The sequence below is a fragment of the Sebastes fasciatus genome, chromosome 8, assembly GCF_043250625.1.
Source record: "Sebastes fasciatus isolate fSebFas1 chromosome 8, fSebFas1.pri, whole genome shotgun sequence".
In the NCBI taxonomy this organism is placed as follows: Eukaryota; Metazoa; Chordata; class Actinopteri; order Perciformes; family Sebastidae; genus Sebastes; species Sebastes fasciatus.
This window is the reverse complement of record NC_133802.1, coordinates 15,238,846-15,260,182: the sequence shown is the minus strand read 5'-3', so window position 1 is coordinate 15,260,182 and position 21,337 is coordinate 15,238,846. Positions and strand designations below refer to the sequence as shown.

Sequence of the window (21,337 nt, the reverse complement as noted above, 5' to 3'; positions counted from 1 at the left end):
CCACGCCCTAAAGCATACCCTGCTTTATGGTCTATTTGACTCTAATTGGGAACATCATTTACTAAATGAACATCATGCTGTATTGAAGAAGACTTGAAACTAGCGATTGAGACCATAAACTCATGTTTACAATGTTTACTGAGGTAATAAATCAAGTGAGAAGTAGGCTCATTTTCTCATAGACTTCTATACAATCAGACTTCTTTTTGCAACCAGAGGAGTCGCCCCCTGGTGGCTATTAGAAAGAATGCAGGTTTAAGACACTTCAACAGTGGCTTCACTTTTCACACCTGGTTGCCCACTGGGTACTGCATACTTTAACGTGTTTTTTGATATGACTGAACTGTGATGGAACACATCAATGCTGGTGTTAATGTTGACATTTCTTACCAAATTTATGAAAATCATCATTTCATTGGTTGAAAATGCTCAACACACCATTTACTGTTTTAAATCAGCCCTGAACCTTGCAAGGCCAATACTGACATAGAGTTGACCGGTCGGGCCTTATCTACACCATGAAACGCCCTCTAATCAGAGCACTCACAAAGCAACTCCTGCCTTACATATCCACGCAAAAAAAAAAAAAAACTAGTGGAATCTGCCTATAAAATACAACCATGTGTACATTTTTACATCCCTTATGGTTGTTAAAACACCCCCATTCCCAGAGGACTACATGACCTCAGTGTCCTCAATGGTCCAGTAGCTTTAACTTTGTATTAGGTAAATACTTACATGCAGCAGGATATTAGTCTCACCTCATAAAGGTAGTCAAATATCTCCAGAATGGTGAGTATGCTTGCCCCGATAAAAAGTCCCATCTGACCACCGATATCACCTGGAATAATCAGATGAAAGCTGATGAAAAACATCATCTACCATAAAGACAAAAGATAATCCGTCGACAGTATATAACGGACTAATGTACCTAAAAGTCCAGCCACTTCATACGCTTTCTTCTGTTCAATAGTTTCATAGTTGAGAGCCTCAAAAAAGATGTCCAACACCAGAATATTCTCTCTGAGAAGAAAAGCGAGCAAGTCAAGACATTAGTATTCTATTTCAGGAAACACTTGAATCACTCTATTCAGCACTAATAAGCATTTAATATGGTTTATAACACACTATAAAGTAGTTGTAAGCAGATATAAATGTTTATTAATGTATTTGTCATTAACTATACACCTCCTGTGGGCACAAACAGATAATTACTGACAATATAATAAAATATGTTATAATTATTGACAAATTATCTTTGCATATGCTTATGTTTGCTAACTACATTCTAGTAAAATCATGTATTAAATATTCATATACTGCTTATAAATGCTAAATAGAGGGACTTAAATTGACACATTTTTGCTTGGATGAATTTAATGAATGTATTATTATTATTATTATTATTATTATTATTATTATTATTATTATTATCATAATTAATTTAGTTTTCTTTTTGGTAATACATTTACACATTATTAGTATGTTCCTTTTTTGTTTTGTGTTTTTCTATCAAATATGTTTATGAATTAAATATATAATTATGTGCCATTTTTTCTTTTATATATGGTTCTTTTTTTCCTTTAAAGCAAAAAACTATCTTGAATTACAGAAATAATGCAATGTAAGCAAATGGAAATGTGTGCACTCTTGCAATAAAAAATATTCACGTATATAAAAGAAATACTTAAGAGTGTTTGTTTGCGTTTTACAAAAATGCAAATGGTTGATTCTTACTTAATATACTGCTCAGATTTGTTGTACTTCTTTGCCAGATATTTAGCAGAGGCCTTGCTGGGGATCTTGACGAAGGACAGCTCTTTGCTGTATCTGGTCATGTTGCACGGCGTCTCGCACACACAGAAATCATTGTCTCTCTCCACCAGGAAGTCTGCAGAGAAGAAAACCAGAGCTCGGTCTGACCTTTTGAACAGATCAATGCGGCTATGACTTTAAGATATCATTGGATGATGTGGGTATGTGCGTGCGTGTTTTGTATCTGTTGCTTAAAGACTCAGACCAGACGTGGACGAAGCCTTTTCCTTACCGAGAGCTGGGTCAGCACATTCTTTGTACAGCTCGGGGGTGCAGTAGGGAGCATCGCCTGCAGCCAAAGCAACACACACTCACACACTCACAGTCATTTCTCATTAATTTAACTCTTATACAACGCATAGTAAGTAAGTGGTTTCCTACCAGGCATGTGCACCATGCGACAGTTGCAGTTGTCCACCAGGTAGCGCGTTTCACAGTCGATGCGACAGGCTGTGATGCTGTAGCTGTCGAAGAAGTCTGAATCCATCGCCGTCACCTTACAGTCTCCCCAGGGAGGAGGGAGATATATCAGCTGCAACAAACACACATCACTTACTATACACAAGCCGTTTCCACACTTATAAATAGTATTACTGACACTTTTTAAGAAGAAAAATAAATATATATACAGTACTATATATACAACACATACTTTTATTTAAAAGTAAATTAAAGCAAATAAAGGACAAACATCCATGAATTAAAAAAAAGGATGCTGCCAATTCCAGAAGAATAAATCATGCAAATACAAGAATAAATCAGCTAAACAACCACAATTAAGAAACCTCTGTGTCATTTTAGATTCTGACCTCAATTCTAAGGCACATTTTAATTAATTGACAAAAACAGCGTTTTATCATTTTTAGCAAAGGTGAAACCTCTATTGAGGCAGAAAGATTCAGAACAGCTTGTTCGTGCTTTTGTCTCCAGTCGCCTTGACTGTAATGCAGTATATACTGGCCTACTAAAAGCAGCCATTGCAAAACTACAGACCATTCAGAATGCAGCTGCCAGGGTTTTAACAAAAACTAAGATGAGAGATCATATAACTCCTGTTTTACACAATCTACACTGGCTCCTTGTATCTCTTGGAACTGGTTTTAAAATCATTCTACTGGTTTTTAAGGCACTATATGGGCTCGCCCCCTCTTATTTCACAGAATGCCTAATGTTTCATGATCCTCCACAAACTCTAAGATCCTCCACAAACTCTAACTGTTCCCAAGGTCGCCACAAAAACCTTTAGGTATGCTACTTTTAGCTACTACCCCTCAATAATATGGAACACCGCCTTTAAACGTTAGACTTGCTGACTCAGTGGACAGTTTTAAACGACAACTCAAAATGCATCTTTTCAATATTGCCTATAACTAGCAGCTGTCTGTTTTCAATCTTTTATAATAGAAACACTCATTTTCTCCCATTTTTGTTGCTACATTGTAAATCCCTTTGTGCTGCATTCATCAAGATGCATTCATGCATCAAATTTAGTTTTATTGTATTTCTGTATAAATTGACAAGTGATTTAAAATGACTTTAAACGAAAATGCTGGTTTATCATGACATCGCTCATTTTTATACTTTTGGCTATTTATTCCTCCTCTCAGTAATAGTAAAATTGTATTCACCAAGTTAATTCCTGAGATTTAGAAACAAAGCGATATTGCTAAAAAGAAGACCAACATGGCAAGAAACACAAGCAGATGATCATTCAGGTTTTAGACAAACCCCAGGTTGGGCAAACCCAAATGCCACATGTTTATAAAGATGATTGACAGTGTGTACCCTCTGTTCCTGGCAGGAAACAAACGTCTGAAACCCGGGTGCCACTCCAAACCCGAGCTGGTCGATGAAGGACGGCTCGTCCTGACTGTGGATCTGAACTTTGACCCCAGCTTCAAATGAAGTCTCATCTGCAGGAAGATAAAAGAATGTTGAATCAAAGTGAAACATCACGTTGAAAATGTGTTTCACTAATGAATACAGACACTCAGCAGAGTTTTGTCTCACTAAGTACATTTGCTCAAGTGTAGTTTTTTAATTTTATGCAAATTTATACTACATCTCAGAGGCAAATATTGTACTTTTTACTCCACTGCATTTGTCTGACAGCTTTAGTTACTTTTCAGATTACTATATTTCATACCCTTCCTGTCCAGTGGAAACCATGTATCTCCAGATTTGTTGATTTTTAATTTGATTGTTTCTTATGAATTGCAGGTTTAAAATGTTCCTTTATGGGTTGAGAAAATTATCACTAAGTCACTGAGCTAAAAATGGTTGTTTTTCTGAGTTCATGAAAAGCAGTGACACTACAAACATGTAATAATCTTATAGAATATGATACATCGCTGTAGATTAAACTACCCAACAGTATACACAGGAGTTAAAATTAGCACAACCTTAAACATCTACAGCAGTAAAATGCAACATACACATTAATACAACAGTAATATTAATCCAAAAACATCATATATAATAGTAAAACACTGACAACTGCAAAATTACTACTTTTACTTTTGATAAGTAAAAGTACATTTTGCTGATAACACGATCTTTTACTTGTAGTGGAGTATTTTCACAGTGTGGTATTGCTACTTTCACACAAGTAAAGGATCTGAATAATGCCACCACCACTGCTGAGTTTCACTCTCTGAGGTATCAACACCTGCCCACACACACACTGTGACTCGTTGCCACAGAATGAAGTGAATGATGCCTTCCCCCTTCCTCACCTGTTTCTCCCCAGATCGGCAGGTATTCATCCTGCTGAATGTCCAGCATGAGCTCGAGTCCATTACCCATACCTCCCTTGGTGGTGATGAGGGGAGTGCGTCCATCACCGCCGGCGTTAAAGGTGTAACACTTCCCGTAGCGAGTGAAGACCTGAGAGACACATGAGAGAGATTTTTTTTTATTAGCTCTGCAAAACTGCAAAAGGTTTCTTACCGATGCATTTCCACTGGGGGTCAGTGTTTGACTCTATTTCTGGTATGTGTGTATGAACATGTGTGTATATGACAGAGGTATAGTAAGAGAGAAAAGAAGGATGTGTGACAGGAAGAGAATTAAAGAGAGGAAAGAGGGAAAAAGGAAGTCTTTCTGTGAGGTTTGTGAGTTACACAATCAACCCAGTGAGGTGATGGAGACTGGCAGACATTCCCTCGCATGCTCTTTATGGCACTTTATAATGGTCCTGATGTTACCATGGAGACCAAGCATTCCAGCCAGTACGAATGCAGCCTTAATTTTTAAAGAAAAGCTAAGATTGTTAGATTGAAAGCTGTGTGAGATATCAGCAAAAGCCCACATGACATGTTCAAACAGCCATGAGTGCTCGATAGTAAATAGACGGATGAATACTGAGATTTCTTTGGCGAAGAGTTAATCTTGCATTAGAGCGTTTAGTGTCGTATGAGTCACATAACCCAAGCAGGGAGAGAGTGGGAGAGCAGGGAGCAACGGAGAGCAGGGACGTAAAGTGAAAGAGACAGAAAGAGAGGGAGAGGGAGGGAGAGAGAAAGGGGGAGTTTAGCTGCTGACGCTCGGAGCTGGCTATTGTTCAGCGTTATGGCACAGAATGACATATCTATGATTAGAAAGAACAAACCAACCAAGTAATTGTTGAGAGAGAGTTTGGGGCCTGCCAAGGGCAATTTAAACATTTTGGCCATCTATCGTGTAAAGTCCGTGAGACACAGCTGGTTGTAGAAGCAAGACATCGATCTGAGTGGGGAAAAAACAATCAGTGCCATAAAGAAAGGTAAATTAAATGCACGGCGAGCCACAAACAATATGGGTGCACACATTTACACTCACTTACACACCTATAACAAGACTTAGGATTTAACACGTGTCTACAGCTATGGTCGCATCTCTGTAGATTCTGTCAGAATCAGGGGGATCTGTGTCCGACCATTTTCTGTAACTTTCCAAAGCCAACGACCCAACATTCACACACACTTCACACTGTGATTGGCCAGCTGTGTGGAGGTAGGAAAGGGTTTGAACTTCTCTCTCAGGATCTCTTTTTTCTGTCATTTTTCACGTGAACAACCGAGTGCAACACTACGAAGAGGGTTGACAGATTGGGATGGTTTCCGCCCAATTGGGCTACTTTTGATTAAGTTGGGCTGGAATTATAGCCTTCGGCTGATAGATGAAATTTGGTGTAAAAATGGAGAAACCCCTCCAAATGCTTCTGTCAACATTTGCTGGGGTTTTGCAAATATTCTGAAACAATATTACCAAACAAACTGTAATTTTATGGTCAAAAACGCTTACAAAATTCAGTAAACTTCGTTGTGTCCACTCACTCATATTATTGACTCATTCAATCTGAGAAATAATTTTTCTCCGGGTACTCCGGTTTATTCCCACAGTCCAAAGACATGCAGGTTAGGTTAATGGTTGACTCTAAATTGCCCGTAGGTGTGAATGTGAGCGTGAATGGTTGTTTGTCTCCGTCAGCCCTGTGATAGTCTGGCAACCTGTCCAGGGTGTATGTACCCCGCCTTCACCCAATGTCAGCTGGGATCGGCTCCACAACCCTGAATAGGATAAGCTGTTACAGATAGTCGATGGCTGGATGGATGGGATTTGAGAAATATTTGATTGACATGAGTTGTATTCAATTGTTGTTAGGGATATTGGACGTCAACATCATTGATAATGACATGGGCATTTGTGTATTTGGTTGCCTGACTGCACTCTTGTTGCGATAGCCTGTTTATCTAACATTTTATATTTGGTTATTTGATGCAGATAAGAAGCTTTGCATGCTTATGTTGTGTTTTCTATTGCGCGTGTAATGATTTCATGGTTTTGCACAAGTTTCTGACAAGGTTATGATTTGAGCTGTTTTTTATTGAATTGGGCAGGTTTTAAGTTGTGATTGGGCTGGAAACGGTCAATCTGATCTGGAAACACTGACTACGAATTCCCTCTAAGAGAGACTGTCTGAAAATGTGCACTGGTAAAGCACTATTTACCAGCTTTTCACTCCGCCTTGAAGTGCGACCGCTCTGAAAAACTTTCCACACTTTTTATTTTGTACGAACAAATTCTGTTTGAGCATAACCCTTTAGGCACAGTGGTTAAACATCCTCACAATGCTAACATGCTGATATTTAGCTGTAATGTTGCTTTCCATTTGAACTGAGAAGTCAGAATTTCCGAGTTCCCAGTTGGAAATTTCAACTTGAATGCCCCCTGAATTCGGATTTCCGACTCGGAAAGTCGGACAAACCTCATCAACCCTGACCTCAAAATCAAAGATGGTTGCTCCGCGCATCAATAGTAAAAAGAAAAGCTACAGTAATATACGCAGTCAACTCGTGTGTGACGTTATTCCCAGATCCTACTTCTGATTTCCAAGGTAAATGGAATGCATAATGTTTGTCAAGTTCACCATCTTAGTTTAGCATGCTAACATTTGCTAAATCCCACTAAATGCAAAATATAGCTGAGGCTATTTGGTCATAGATAAATTCAAATGGTGACCTGATGCTGCCGCAAAATGAAAAGTCAGTTAGGATCACCAAAGTCATTAGGATTCATCCTCTGGGGGCCATGGATGTCTGTACAAAATGTCATGGCAATCCATTTTAAAGTTGTTGAGATATTTCAGTCTGGACCAAAGTGGTGGACCGACCGACCAACAGACCGACATTGCCATCCCTGGAGCTAAGCAAATAGCATGGCTAACAACCATCCAGTAAACACAGCCTCTTTTAAACTATCCATTCTTTCTTTTCTTATCTTATCTTCTTTCATCAACCTGCTGCAGGTTGGCCTCCACTGCACATTCATTCACACGTATTGATCTGTGAACCCGGCCGGCTCGTTAAACATCTGTTAGAAGTAACCCGGCTGTCAGAGAGGCTCTGCCCTTTCTCCGCATAAATGTGTCAAATCATACAGCGGCTGCACTTACTGTACTTCATAAATAAATAAATCTTTACACAAATGTAAAATCCATGCATGTGACGGGAGCATGATGTTCAGCAGCATCTGGATCGATACACTGAAGTGAGCTGACGTCGTGTAGCACTTGTTCTCTGCCTCTCGTTGAATAGTTGATGTGACAGAGGTGGTAAGAATGAAGTCATCAAACATGTATAATGCACAGCATGCATACTGCGGCTGCTTGTTCTGCTTGTTAGGAGGAATGAATAAATTATTGTGCACGTATGAAAAAGGTTTTCTGCAACATATGGATCATATAGGAAGATACGTACGTGACAAAGAGAAATTCTGATTTCGAAAAGTGACAGTTTAATTTGCTTGTTAATTGTGACATGTGTACACTTTCAACACTATTTTACCGTAATTAAGGTACTTCAAAAAATCAATCCTTTTTTTAACACAGAATTTAAAACATAACTTGCTGACTGCAGTTTACACAGACTATAATCGTCAGAGCTCTGTGATCAATAAAGCTGTCACTCACACACAATTTCCCGTGTATAGAAAAGCACTCAACAGAGCTCTGCTGTAATTAATCATTATGCACATAATTATACATATCTGTTTTTAGAGCCACATCAGGTTTTGAAAAAGTCTCTAAAACACAAATCTGTGCACTTTCCCATCCATTTAGCGAAGTCTTTGCAATCTGTGAGCTGCTAAAAGATGTCTCAGCAGGTAAGGGCAAATTCAATCCATTAGTGCTCTGCTGTTTTATTCCCCATTTTCCAAAGATTTTACAGCCGTCTCCGTTAAGTGCCAACACTTTCACTGTTATTATGTTGTATGCTTAAACAGCTATCACTGGGAAAATGCTATTTAAATGCAACAGCGAGCAGGCAGCAGCCCACAGTGACCGGCACTAAAATACATCCACAGTTGTTGCATCTTATTGTGCAGCTTGGGTAATTTAGGACTCTTAATCCGACCAGGATTTCAGTTGACCTGGAAAAACTGTACTGGGTGCCTTCACACATGAATAAACTTTATGGAAGTATATAAAGGGATTAATATTAATAAGACCAAGAGTGTATACGGCAATGCCAGCAGCTCTGAGAGGCTGTATTTAGAAAAGATTAACATCAGCATTCTAACATAACAATCACAACGCTAATATGCTGATGTTTAACAGCTATACTTTTTACCATGGTCAACATCTTATCTTTGCATGTTAGCATGCTATGTTTTGATTATGATCACTGTAGCCCAGAATGGACAAACCAAACACTGGCTTTAGATAGAGGCTTTTGCATTTTTACGTTACCTGAAAGCCACCGTAGTTCCCAGACATGCATGGAAAGGGAGGGGTGAGCGGAGGGGTATTAAGTTGGTTGCAATTTGAAACCTTAAGGCTGGATGCCACTAAATCCTACATACTGGTCCTTTAAAATGTAAAAATATTTTTAAGATCAAATGTGATTTTTTCGGTGACGAGCTAACCCCACCCATCATTTAAAACCTCACTGGAGCAAAATCATGGTTGGAGGTGTGTGTTTGGATTTCCACTAACAAAATATTTGTTTACATCTCCAAAGAATGTGGTTGACGTCTAATTTATTGACTTGAACTTTTATTCTCCTCCTCCTCCTAAGCTAACATGTACCATATTCCCATTTTTGAATATCTGTACCAAATTTCATGGCAATCCATCCAATAGAATAAGCCAACCTCATGATGGCGCTAGAGGAAACATGAATGTTTGTATAAAATTTCCAAGCAATCCATCCAATAGTTTCAGTCAACAACTGACCGCCAGTGTTGGCAACTTGGCGACTTTGTTGCTAGATAATTTAGCGACTTTTCAGACCCTCTTAGCGACAAATTTATTGATTTATCCACATCAGGGAAAAAGTGAGAAATATATCATATTGTCATTCATTCCCATGTGTGGTGCTCAGAGTCATCACAGTGCACGGCTGGGGTCTCTCCTCTCCTCTTGAACCGTGCACAGGCAGGCAGTCAGCTGACACAACCACTAAGCTTTATGCAAATTATGTGGGGTGACGTCACCAATATGCAAATGAGCATATGATGTCATATGGCAACTTTTAGTAACTTCTGGAGCTAGTGCTAGCTAGTTTCATTGGAAAAGAGTTGGCAACACTGCTGACTGCATGATTATTCAGATGTGTGTTAAAACCAAAGGAAATCAGCAAAGCTACACGCTAATAAAGCCAACGTGAACTGGTGACTGATTACGGTTTACACTCTTTGCGATGGGTGATCTGGGAGTCCGATCACTAACGTTTGCAGCACAAAGGTAAAAAGAATTCAGGTATAAAAGCACCAGAGCCAAATCCTCCCCTCCCCCTCCGCGGTTTGGTTCTGAATGAATAGCTGACTCACCACGCTAATAAACAGTCTTGATGGAACAAAGCGCCTCTCCAAAGCGAAAATAAACTATAGGGGATTGAAAGCCAGAGGCACAGTGGAGTTTGTGTTTGCGTGTATGTGTGTGTGTTTGTGTGTGTGTATTAATGATGCTCTGAACATGGAATCAGACCCTGAGTCACTGATTGTCAAAATAAAGTAGTCAAGACCAAAGGCAAAATAGAGTAGGTAGAAGCGAACCACATGGCTCCTCTGAGAGTATGGATAACTAAAAAGCTTCATACAGAAACTTTCTCTTAATTAGAGGAAGAAGACCAAAGGCCCTCCTGCTCTGACAAAACACTACAGAGATAACAGCTGCATGAGTATCTGCCTGTAGTTTCAAAACACTCAGAAAGGTCGGTCCACAGCTTTGGCCCAGACTGAAATATCTCAACTACTGGATAGATTGTCATGAAATTTTGTACAGACATTCATGGCCCCCAGTGGATGAAGCTCAGTGACTTTGGTGATCCCCTGACTTTTCCTTTGGAGCCACCGTGAGTTTGACATTTTTGTTTTTTATTTAAATGTCTCAATAACTATTGGATAGATTGCCGTCAAATTTGGTACAGACATTCATGTTCCCCTCAGGATGGATTGTAATAATAACCTTCCTGATCCCTAAACTTTCCATCTATTTGTTGAGGCATTTAACTCAAAATCACAAATGTCAACCTCATGGTGGTGCCAGGGGAAATGTCAGACGATCACCAAAATCTGACTATACTGTCTTTTTGAGGTTTTAACGGGCTCAGTTTTAAAGCTAGAGTGAAGATACCGGTAATATATGAAAGCTAAGGATTCAATTGGTACCATGTCAGCTTGTCAGGAAGAATGTTAAATAATGCTCAGAAATTTTGGCGAGGACAAACTGGCATGGCCATTTTCAAAGGGGTCTCTTGACCTCTGACCTCAAGATATGTAAATGAAAACTCTACGATGAACAAAGTGAAAACTGTAACTTATTAGATAAAACAGATGTTGACAAACTGCAATAATTTGTCATTTAAAAAAGGTAATAAATCACAATATATATTATCGTAATACTCAGCATATTGCAAAATGTTTAAAATTGCAATAAGATCGTATCGTGACTTAAGTATCGTGATAATATTGTATTGTGGGTCCTCTGGTGATTCCCACTCCTACTGAAGAGCCGCTGGCTGACTAAAAAAGCAGAAAAATCTCCTAAAACAGCTTGGCAGTGTATTTTTTAGCAAAACAGGAGTGAATAGTGTATTTCTTGGGAGTTAGCAATATCAGGATTTGTCCACACAGCCAATTTATACTTTGAATATTTGACCAGTATTCTGCAGAACTGTAAAGTGCTTGAACCATTGTATTTTTTTCTGGAGGTCAAAGTCAGAATAATGAGTGTTAATTGATCATGCAAATCAAGACCGTCATGTCCAGAGCATTGACTGGGGGATGACACCTTGGGGTGGTGCAGGCTGCAGGGCAGAACCGTGTAATGATCGCCTAATCGGTTCGGACGGCCGGTCCTCCTGACGTTATTGACAACAGAGGAGAAAACAGGGGACATGAGCTGTAAGCTAAACCTTTCCAGTGCTCGAGGAAAATGAGTTTGAAATCAGTTTAAATGTCAGAATTCAATATTTCTAGGAGACCATCATCAGTCTCTGTCTTACTTTACCTGCTGCTTTATAGATGAAATATCATAAAAACCTCCCCCACTGTTGTGAGGGGAATTTTTATCTATCATATTTGGGATTTCAACCACCAGCTCCCACACAATAGAAATATTTCTAACCCTCCTACATTTCCTTCCTCCCTAGTCTGCATCACTCTTCCCTCCCTTGTGTCTCCTGGACTATGATGTTCTTTTCCCTGTGGACCCCTCTCCATCTCCTGCCGCACTTCCCCACCCGCCCTTGCTTCATTTGATGAATATTTCACAGGCCAGTAGAGACAGTCCTCCTCCTCGCTCATCCTATTCTCAGACACCGTCCGGGCTCTCAGTACCTATCACCTTCAGAGACGATAGCATCATAACGCCGGAGAAGGGCCACCTCAGGAGACCGGAGGAGAGCGGGGAGCATATCATATGAAGAAAAATGGAAGTGTGTATTCACTTAAGTTATATATGCCTCAGAGAACTGCCTCCATCTAAAAATCTGGACTGTGCTGACCTTAGCACTATCTCAACATGACAGAGTGAATTTGAGATATGGGTTAAATCAGGCAGGCGTTATAATATAAGACCACAACATCTGGCAGGTGAGAGAAGAGGTGAAGACGTTGTTTATAGTCTGTATGGATGCATAACCCAGCCTGGTTGCATGAAAAGGAATGCAAATGACCAGATAATGCACAAGGCAAAAGTGTGCAATAAGAACGCCGTTCTTGCTTTAGGCGTGTCACTTTATGTAGTCATGTAGTCTGTATTAACTGCAATGTAATGATGTAGAATAAAAGGGGAGAAAGACCGCTAATGGCAGGCGGGAGGGGAGACCGGTGTTCGAGACTGGAGTTTTGTTGCGTAAGTTACGTTAGTCACGTGTTTTCCGTAGTGATGTTGTTTCCGTATGTATTTTACTTAGGTTACGTACTTATTTTAATGTTAACAATCAGGACATTTATCCTAAACCTAAGTAAGGGTTTTTGTTTTCTAAACCTATGTGTTTTGTCGCCCCCCTGCCAGTACTGCATACACGAGTGTAATATTCACGCCTCGGCAAGGCAAAACGTGTCACTGACACGCTATCCTCTGGTGGACAGGCGAAATGCGCCATTACAAGTAAAAGTCCTGCATTCAAAATCCGACTTAAGTACAGAAGTCTTTATGGCAAAATGTACTTTAAATATCAAAAGCAAAAGTAGTCATTACACAGAAAAATGGCCCCTGCGACTGATATATTATTACAGGTACTGTATATATCACATTTTTACAGACATTTCCTCTGAAACGTGACAAGGAGCCCCAAACTACACACTGCTTTTCTGTAAAGGATCATAAGAAAGAAATTAGGAATCACTGGTTTAATCTATAACAATGTATTCGGATTTATAAAATGATATGTTTTTCATGTAAAATCTTAATGATTTATTAACAAAGTCATTAGTTACAACTTTTAACCAATTTAGAGCTGAAACAACTAGTCGATAAATCAGTTAGTCAGTCATCAGAAACTATTTTTCAATCATATACTGGATATCTAAGCAAAAATGGCAAAAATCCTCCAGTTCCAGCCTCTAAAACGTGAATATTTGCTTATTTTCTTATTCTTCCATGAAAGTAAATTCAACATCTTTGGGTTTTAGACGGTTTGAAGACGACACCTTTGGCTCTGGGAAACTTCAAAGAGCATTTCTCACTACTTTTGGCATTTTATAGCCCAAATGATTAATGAATAAATCCAGAAAATAATAGGCAGATTAATCAGCAATGGAAATTATCTAAGAATACTATAAATTGGCACCAATATTTCATTTCATTTAGATGGATGAGGCACTCTGGGATCCAAATCTGCAGAGAATTAAAGAGAGACCCTTTCTGAGCAAAACAGAGGAGATTCACAACAAAACAACAGGCAGCACAGCCTGCGGGGCCACTATCTGTTTCTGAGGACAACTAATTGTTGCTTTAATGCAATCCCTGGTCTCTATGGTGGCTGGACTTGCAGTAGCACCACACACCAAGAAGAAATGACACCCTGAGGGAAGGTTCCCCGTGATTCCTCCCACCGACTATTCACCGAAAAGAAGAGGGAGGGACATTTTTGTTCAAAAGCAACTTCAAATAACTACTGAGAAATGATACTTTCAAATTCCTGCAGTGCAGGAGCCTCTTGGTGAATAATGGAAATGGTCTTGTGAATTTGGATGAGCAACATAAATGTCTTAGAATTGTCGGTTCACATTCATTTAGAGCTGTTCAATTTGCTATAGAGTCTCTTGCAGTTAGCAGCCTCCCTCGTATTCGCTCCCAAGTGACCAAAAGTAGAGTGGGATGGTAAATGGCTGCTTTGGAGGACGAAGACATTCGCTATCAGCCAGTAATGTGGTGCAGTTATACAGTATATTTTTTACGATTTAATTACATTAAATAAAATAGCTCTATGGCAGTTTAAAAGTACTTGCACTGCTTGCAAATTGTGACATGTAACATTAATCTCAGCTTCATCACCCCCTCCCTTTCCTCTCTCTCCGTCCCTTGTGCCAACCTCCTCTGCATGTCCCAGTCGTCACCGTCGCCTACAAATCTCCTGCCTGCCTGCTTGTGCCAGTCGTATGCAGAAGAACCCACGCTCAGCAGGCAGGCAGCGAGGCCATCACAGCAGCAGCTACAGTAGCTGCCCTATAACTCCAGTGTGCACCGCCCTCTTGTCATACACAGCTGAGTAAACATCGAAGGATAAACAGCCCCGGGCCCAGTCGGGCCTTACTACAGCTGAGGGCACTTTAAGTGGCAGACAGCAGGGTTAACTAGGATTAAATTCTCATGTGTCAAGTGCAATGTTTAGGTTGTGCAAGAAAAATATGTACAAAATGTAGTATGAGTACGTGCTAGGGGTGTCCTTGACTAAGAATTTACATAGTCGAATCTGATTGGTCGAGTCTTGCCTATAGTCGACTGATCGTAAAATTATGTTTGTTATTTTTGCTCATTGACCCTCGTCTGTTTAAAGACCCTGACGCACCAAGCCGACGGTCGGCCGTCAGACAGTTTGGGGCGATAGTCAGTGAGCGTCGGTCGGCTAGTTTTTGTGGTGTGTCCCGCACCGTCGGCCTTTGTCTGCCCATGTTGGAAGTTTTCTAGCTGATTCAGCGTGTTGAATCAGCGGAGGAGCCCGTCGGTGAAAGAAATCACTCTGATTGGCTGTTCAGCTTAAACGAATCAGTGCACAAAAAGAGAAACAGACGTGAGGAAAGCAAGTCAAGAGGACAAACACAGAAGGCTCTTTTAGGTTTTCATCTTCATCTCATCTGACTATCCAATACACAGATATTTTCACAACCACATGGCTATCTGGAATGAAGCTAAGTGGTGGGTGAGGGTGGTGTGAAAATGGTCGGCAATCCAAAGACAGAAGGGAAGCGACAGGGAAGCAAAGGCACGGTCAACGAGAGAGAGAGAGAGAGAGAGAGACAAGCCGCAAACAGCTCTTATATGCACCTCCCCCAGCTAATTTTAGTCTAGAAAATCGTTCATAAAATTCAAAATATATTTGGTGCCCTGATAGTGCTACATTCCTATGTGAGTGCTCTGATTAATAAATGTAGGCCTATTCTTTGATTTGAAACAGTAGCCTTATGTTCTTGTTATGTATAAATGATCCTTTTTTCGTAACCACATTTTCCCGTCGCTGCGACGATTCAATTGTGAGATTGGCAGTCGAATCAGGCTCCTTGGATTCAACCGTCGCAGAGCTGACTATTCGGGGTCAACCCTATTACATGCAATGCAAACAAAGGCAATAGATTAAAATAGAGTGACATGATAATATGAATTTGAGACTTAACACGACCATATGATGAGCAAGAGTGAGGTGAATAAAAAAATTCTAATAAACCAGACCTTATATTGTGGCTGAGCACAAAGTCTCTAAGGAAAGTCCATGTAAAGGTGTCTGACAGTCTGAGGAAAGAAACGTCTCGTCAGCCTTTCTGAGATTGCCCTCAGGGTGCAGTAGTGCTTCCCTGGCGACGGCAGAGAGAAGAGGCCATTGTTGGATTGGCTGGTGTCCCTAACAATTTTTTCTGGCTTTCATCCTGTAATGTTGGCGGTAAATGTGGTAATGCAGCCTGGACGGTGTGCTGTGCTGACTGCACCACCCTCACCACTCTCTGCAAGGCCTTCAGATCCTGCAGAGGGTGGTGCCCTAATGCTCTCTGTCAGAGTGCTATCAATTAACCTGATCTGCCAGCCGTCATTGGAAACTGTTTGGAAAGGGCAGGCACTTTCATAGAATACTTGGCAGGTGATTGGATGAACCATCTGTCAATCAAACTCTTGCCATATCCAGTCGGGAGAAGAGAGAAAACCTCTTTTCCATCGAGAAAAGCCTTCAGTGCCATTCTTTGCTCTTCTTTCAATGAAGAAAATACTAAAATAAATGTCCGATATAACTGATGCTATTGCAGCATCTATGCTAACCTTTTCAGGAGCCGCCATTGGTGTTTTGAACAAACAGTCGCCTCTCCGTATCGCGTCACACACATTAAGCACCTAAGCCCGTAGCTGCCAGTAGCTACCAGTAGCTCCTCACAGGACGCTGATTGGTCCGTGCTCTGGCTTGCCGGACACAAACACGTTTTTGTGTGATATATGATCCCGCGATTCTCGCGTGATAACGTGACATGGCGAGCATCCAGCTGCCATGCAAGGTAAGCTCTCAATGGCAGTGTTGATGAAAACTATGACAAACTACACAAAAAATTCTACTACATTTTTCGTCAACAAATAAAAACTAAACAATAATATGAAAGAAAGTCAAATGGACAAATTATTGTTTTAATGCAAAATATTATTCAATTTCCTGCATGCATCTGCATGAATCACACAGGCCAACCAGGTTTTTTCTCCAGTTTTTCTAGGACATAGGCTTATTTTTGTGCTAATTATTCCAAATTCTATTATCAATAAAACATTGATGACATTACACAGTTTATGAATAATGCAAATAATGTCATCGTACTGATAAGTCAACATCAGTGCTCTATAATCTTTAATATATGTGGTGGATGTGGTGGTGTCAGGTCATATGACCTCAAAAATGTGGACATGAGAAATTAATAGTAAAGGCTGTGTGATCCGATCAGGACCAAAACCGGCCGCAAAAGGTCAATTAAACCACACTTGCTGTTACCACGGTAACCCAATAAACTAGGAATGAAACAATTTCTGTGCTTCTGTCGCAGGTTTTGAGACAAATATATTATATATGTTATATTATGTTTATATTATCGTAGACATCGGTTGCTATAGGCTAAGCAAATTAACTGTACACCAGAGCCCAGATGGAATTATCTCTGTGAGATAATAATAATGACGGGTCATTTCAGGTGAGTTTAAATTAGTCTCCAGACTCAGCCTGTCTGCTGGCTGCAGAGACCAAGACAAAAGGTTATCTGGGAATGATTATTACTAGCTAATAAATTATATATTTCTGCCTTACAATGGGTAGATGTTTGTTGGTGGGCACAGTGTGTGTATGTGTGTGTCAATCAGTCCGTCTGTCAGTATATGTGTGATCATCCGAATATTTAAATGTGTGTGGATGTCTCCTCGGTGCATGTCTAATAATATGCATTGTATAATAATGAGCCGTAATCACCTTCCAGCAGGATGGAGGAAATTCATTTCGGCGAGCCAAAAGACTGTCATTTCGCCCGACACCTGACTTGAACTCTCTAATGGCCCCAGAAGGCTCTCGAAATTGCATGTTTCACTTTGCCCATTCATCCTGACTTTTCTCATAATTTACGCTGACTTCAATCGATACCGTCTTCACCCGCTTAATTAAATTGTGTATCATGCTTAAAGTTACTTTTAATGGCTTTTTTTCCCATGTCGTCTGAAGCAGACAAAATAAGTTAAGTCAAATCCGCTTTACAAGAGTCCACGACCACTTTCCTCACAGTGTCGCTGAGGTGCAGTGATGCCATTGTGCTCCTATGTGTGCGCTGAGCACTTGATAAAATGGACACCTCCCTTTAAAGAAGAAATGCTGTGGATGCTGTGCAACAGTCAGACGGCTTCCTAGGAAAAAGCCACATAAATAAGTAAAACGCAGTATGTTCTTTGGTGAGATGAAGACCGTAAGTAAGAATGGACATATGGTAATATGTCAGAGGGTAACAGTACACAAACATGCAGAGATGCACAATGGAGAAGCGCTGACGGATGATGCGTGACATACATGCATCTCCATTCCCTCTGGACACCCCTCGTAAAACACACACACACACACACACACACACACACACACATATATATATATAGTTCAGTTGCACAATAGAGTACTCATAGATTTATGTCAGGAATAGCTCCATGATTCAACATCTGAGTGGCTGAAATAAAGTGGCTGTGCTCCTCAGGGGGATGAGCTTCGGGCCAGCTCGTACAGTAGATCTGCCCCGGGATGGAAACTGGACATGAAGAGTCACTGCAGCCCCGAGCTTTTGTGTACCGGCCAATTTGATCACCAGGGACTGCATCCCAGTGGTGGAAAAGGAGGAAGCCATCACCCTCATTAGTTATAAAACATCAAGAGACAGATAGAGGTGCTGCTGGAGAGGAGCACCTCTCTGCTTCTCTGCAGCTAACAACCCCCTCTTTCATCAACTGTCTTTCATTTTGCTATTCCCAAAATACCACCCAGCGAAGGTGGGACGAGCCTCAATTAATAAATGCATTCATTACGGGACTGCTGTCACTTTTTGGTGCAGTTTATGGGGCGGGAAAACTGTCAGGAGGGAAAAAAGGCCCCGCGGCTCTTCCCCTGGAGTGAACCTCCTCCGTGTGACAAATTTCACACTCTGCTGAGAGAAATGCGCTGAGGCTTTAGATTTCCCAGCCTGTCACATGCTGTTGCTGAACACCGAGAGATTAATTCATTTTGCAGATGGCGCATGTAAGCAACTCGGACTCCCGAACGTGCAACGTTCACGCCGTCACTACCTGCTCGATCTCAAAGCGACAACAAGGGAAGATTCAAGCCGGGAGGCGAGATAACAGACAGCGCACGCAAAGGTCAACATGTCGGACAAAATACCGCGTTTGTCAAATGAATCCTTCATAATATACGGCAGATTGCATAGCAACAACATGTTGGGCAAACTAATTTAACAACTTCAGGACATAATTAAATGAATGAAAAATGCTTTGAAGCGGCTATAATCAATTACAACAATGTGAAAATAATGTAACAATGTGGAAATGGTTGCTCAGATGAACACACAGAGAATCACTTGACTCCCTTCAGCTTTACGGAGCCCTATAGCGACTATCAGCTGTTTGGCTCGAAACCTATTGTTTAGGTTCACTCTCAACGCACTTTTAGCGTCATTTTCAAGTTCTTAAGACCCACTGTAGACCACAGACTGTATATAAAGATGGACGACATGACAGCTCCCAAAGGTGAAGCCAAAATATCTTGATCGCCCCTTGGTAGCTGGCTGCAGTATAGGTCATAAAGCCCACCTCCTTCATGTTAGTGGATGGGACATGAGCCAAACTAAAAAATCAAAGTACACGTCAAATACATTTTTACCAAAGATGGTTTCTGTCATTTTAGGTAGTTTTTATCACGCTGATGTATGTTCAAGTGTTAATTCGTCTGATAAGTTTGGTTTTAATTAGTTATTTGATGCTATAAAAAGGGGTGAGATGTCATGATTGACCAGCCCATTCTCATTCCCAGGGCGTCAAATACTGATGCTTTGCCATGGCTGACGGCATTTGATACCGCAGCACAAGGCACCCTTTAGAGCAGGTATATGACGCACCGGGCTTTCCATCAACTACAATGTAAACCCATCTGCAGCAACAGATAGACGAACAGGGAAAGTGCGCCAGGACTATGGTGATGTAGTTTAAAGAGTGAAAGAGACACACAGAGCAGGCGGGAGGGGAGGTGGATGGGTCCAACAACACAGGGCTTTCATCCAGGAGACCGTTGTTCATGTCCCATGCGTTACATTTCACTTTCACTTTACAATCAGCTGACTGTTTGTGTCCCGTGTTCACAACATATAGTCACATTTTCAAGGTAAAAACGTAGTAATTTTAAGCCCAACCATGTTTTTTTTTTTCCATAAAGTGGTTTTCTTGCATAAGCAAGTGTTGCCGAGAGTCAATATTGGACTTATATTCATCAGGTGGCCAGAAAGACTACGTTGCTCCGTAACTGCTGGATCTGTAAGTTTGGTAACAAGTTCGCCATGTGAACTTCAAATCTTAATCAACTTTCTGCTGCCCCTAAGAGGCCAAAAAACTCAGTTATGGCAGCTTTAAATGTACCATTTTTGATAATTTACTGCAGTTGCAGCAATCATTAAACAGACTATAACTATATGCCCTGTCGCTTATGAGTCTTCTATCAATTGAATAGCAGAGCCACGGGGAGTTTTATTAAAGACCTCATCATACTTTTTTACAGAAGCAGAGCTCAAAAGTATATTAGAAGATACGTTTTAGAAGTCATCTTCTGTTTAAAGATGCATCAGTAGCCTACATGTCCATACCCTCTGGCTTCCTATGATTGTTTTTGCTACTTCTATTTTGGAGAAACTGAAAGAAAATCTGTTTTACTTTCAAGAGGAATGAGCCATAGTTCAGCCATTAATTTTTGTGTTGTGCACAGTGTTTCAAAGAATCAATCCTTTTTTTTATTTGTCTCCCGCTGTGTTTGTTTCTTTTGTTGGTTAGATGGATGTGTATTTGTGTGTGTTGGGGGAGGAGGGGACACATCCTGCTGTGTGCTGTCAGAGATAAAGGGACAGCAGGCAATGACACAAACAGCAAATACTGCACACAAACTTTACTTTCAGTCCAACTGAAATCACATTAATCACCCCTTTCTGCAAAATAGCGTCAACATGTTTTAATGTATTGTTAATAGTTATGTATTTTCTAAAAGGAAGGAAAAAAGGTCTTTGGATAAATATCAGAAATGCTCCTTTTCATCTCAGCTGGCTGAAGGGGGCGTGTCGGTAGGCTGAGCACATAGATGTATAAAGGGACCTCAACTACTCAACTACTGAGTATAAAATTACCCGGATCCTCCAAAAGAGCAAGAGTACAAACATTTCGTTTTACCCCGCCTCCCAACTGCTCAGTCTTGGCTCGCTCACATGAACTGAGCAGTTCATTATGCCGGGGAAAATAACTCTGGATTCAGCTAATGATTTAAATAAGGGCTTTTCAAGTGTTTGTACTGGGAAGTTGATTCACCTGAAGAATAAATGATCTGCTGATTTACAGATGTCTCTTTCCCGTTGCAAGTCTATGGGAAAAGTTTTTTGGGCCCAGTGGCATCACGTGATGGACACGGAAGTTGTAATTCCACGGTTTAGCCACTATGAAAATTGGCTTCAAAGCTCGGCACACTTCCTGGGAGCTTGGTTGAGTGCCGTCAGGGGAGCAACAGAAAAAGCAAACAAACTTGTGCTTTAATTTACAAGCCATTCGCAGATCCTGTGTTAGCAGAGGTGTTGA

General features: G+C 40.6%; 1 protein-coding gene across 3 annotated transcripts in view; it reads right to left on the bottom strand.

Annotated features, from left to right (window-relative positions):
* LOC141772592 (acid-sensing ion channel 1-like) overlaps positions 1 to 21,337 on the bottom strand; it is a 63,433-nt gene that overhangs the window by 3,964 nt on the left and 38,132 nt on the right. For all 3 annotated transcript variants that reach the window (XM_074643734.1, XM_074643736.1, XM_074643735.1), the window contains 7 exons: positions 4,551 to 4,701; positions 3,601 to 3,728; positions 2,197 to 2,347; positions 2,048 to 2,104; positions 1,738 to 1,891; positions 932 to 1,023; positions 762 to 841 (listed from right to left, as the gene is read on the bottom strand). In XM_074643734.1, coding sequence (XP_074499835.1) covers positions 762 to 841; positions 932 to 1,023; positions 1,738 to 1,891; positions 2,048 to 2,104; positions 2,197 to 2,347; positions 3,601 to 3,728; positions 4,551 to 4,701 — 813 coding nt within the window. The remainder of the gene's footprint in view (positions 1 to 761; positions 842 to 931; positions 1,024 to 1,737; positions 1,892 to 2,047; positions 2,105 to 2,196; positions 2,348 to 3,600; positions 3,729 to 4,550; positions 4,702 to 21,337) is intronic.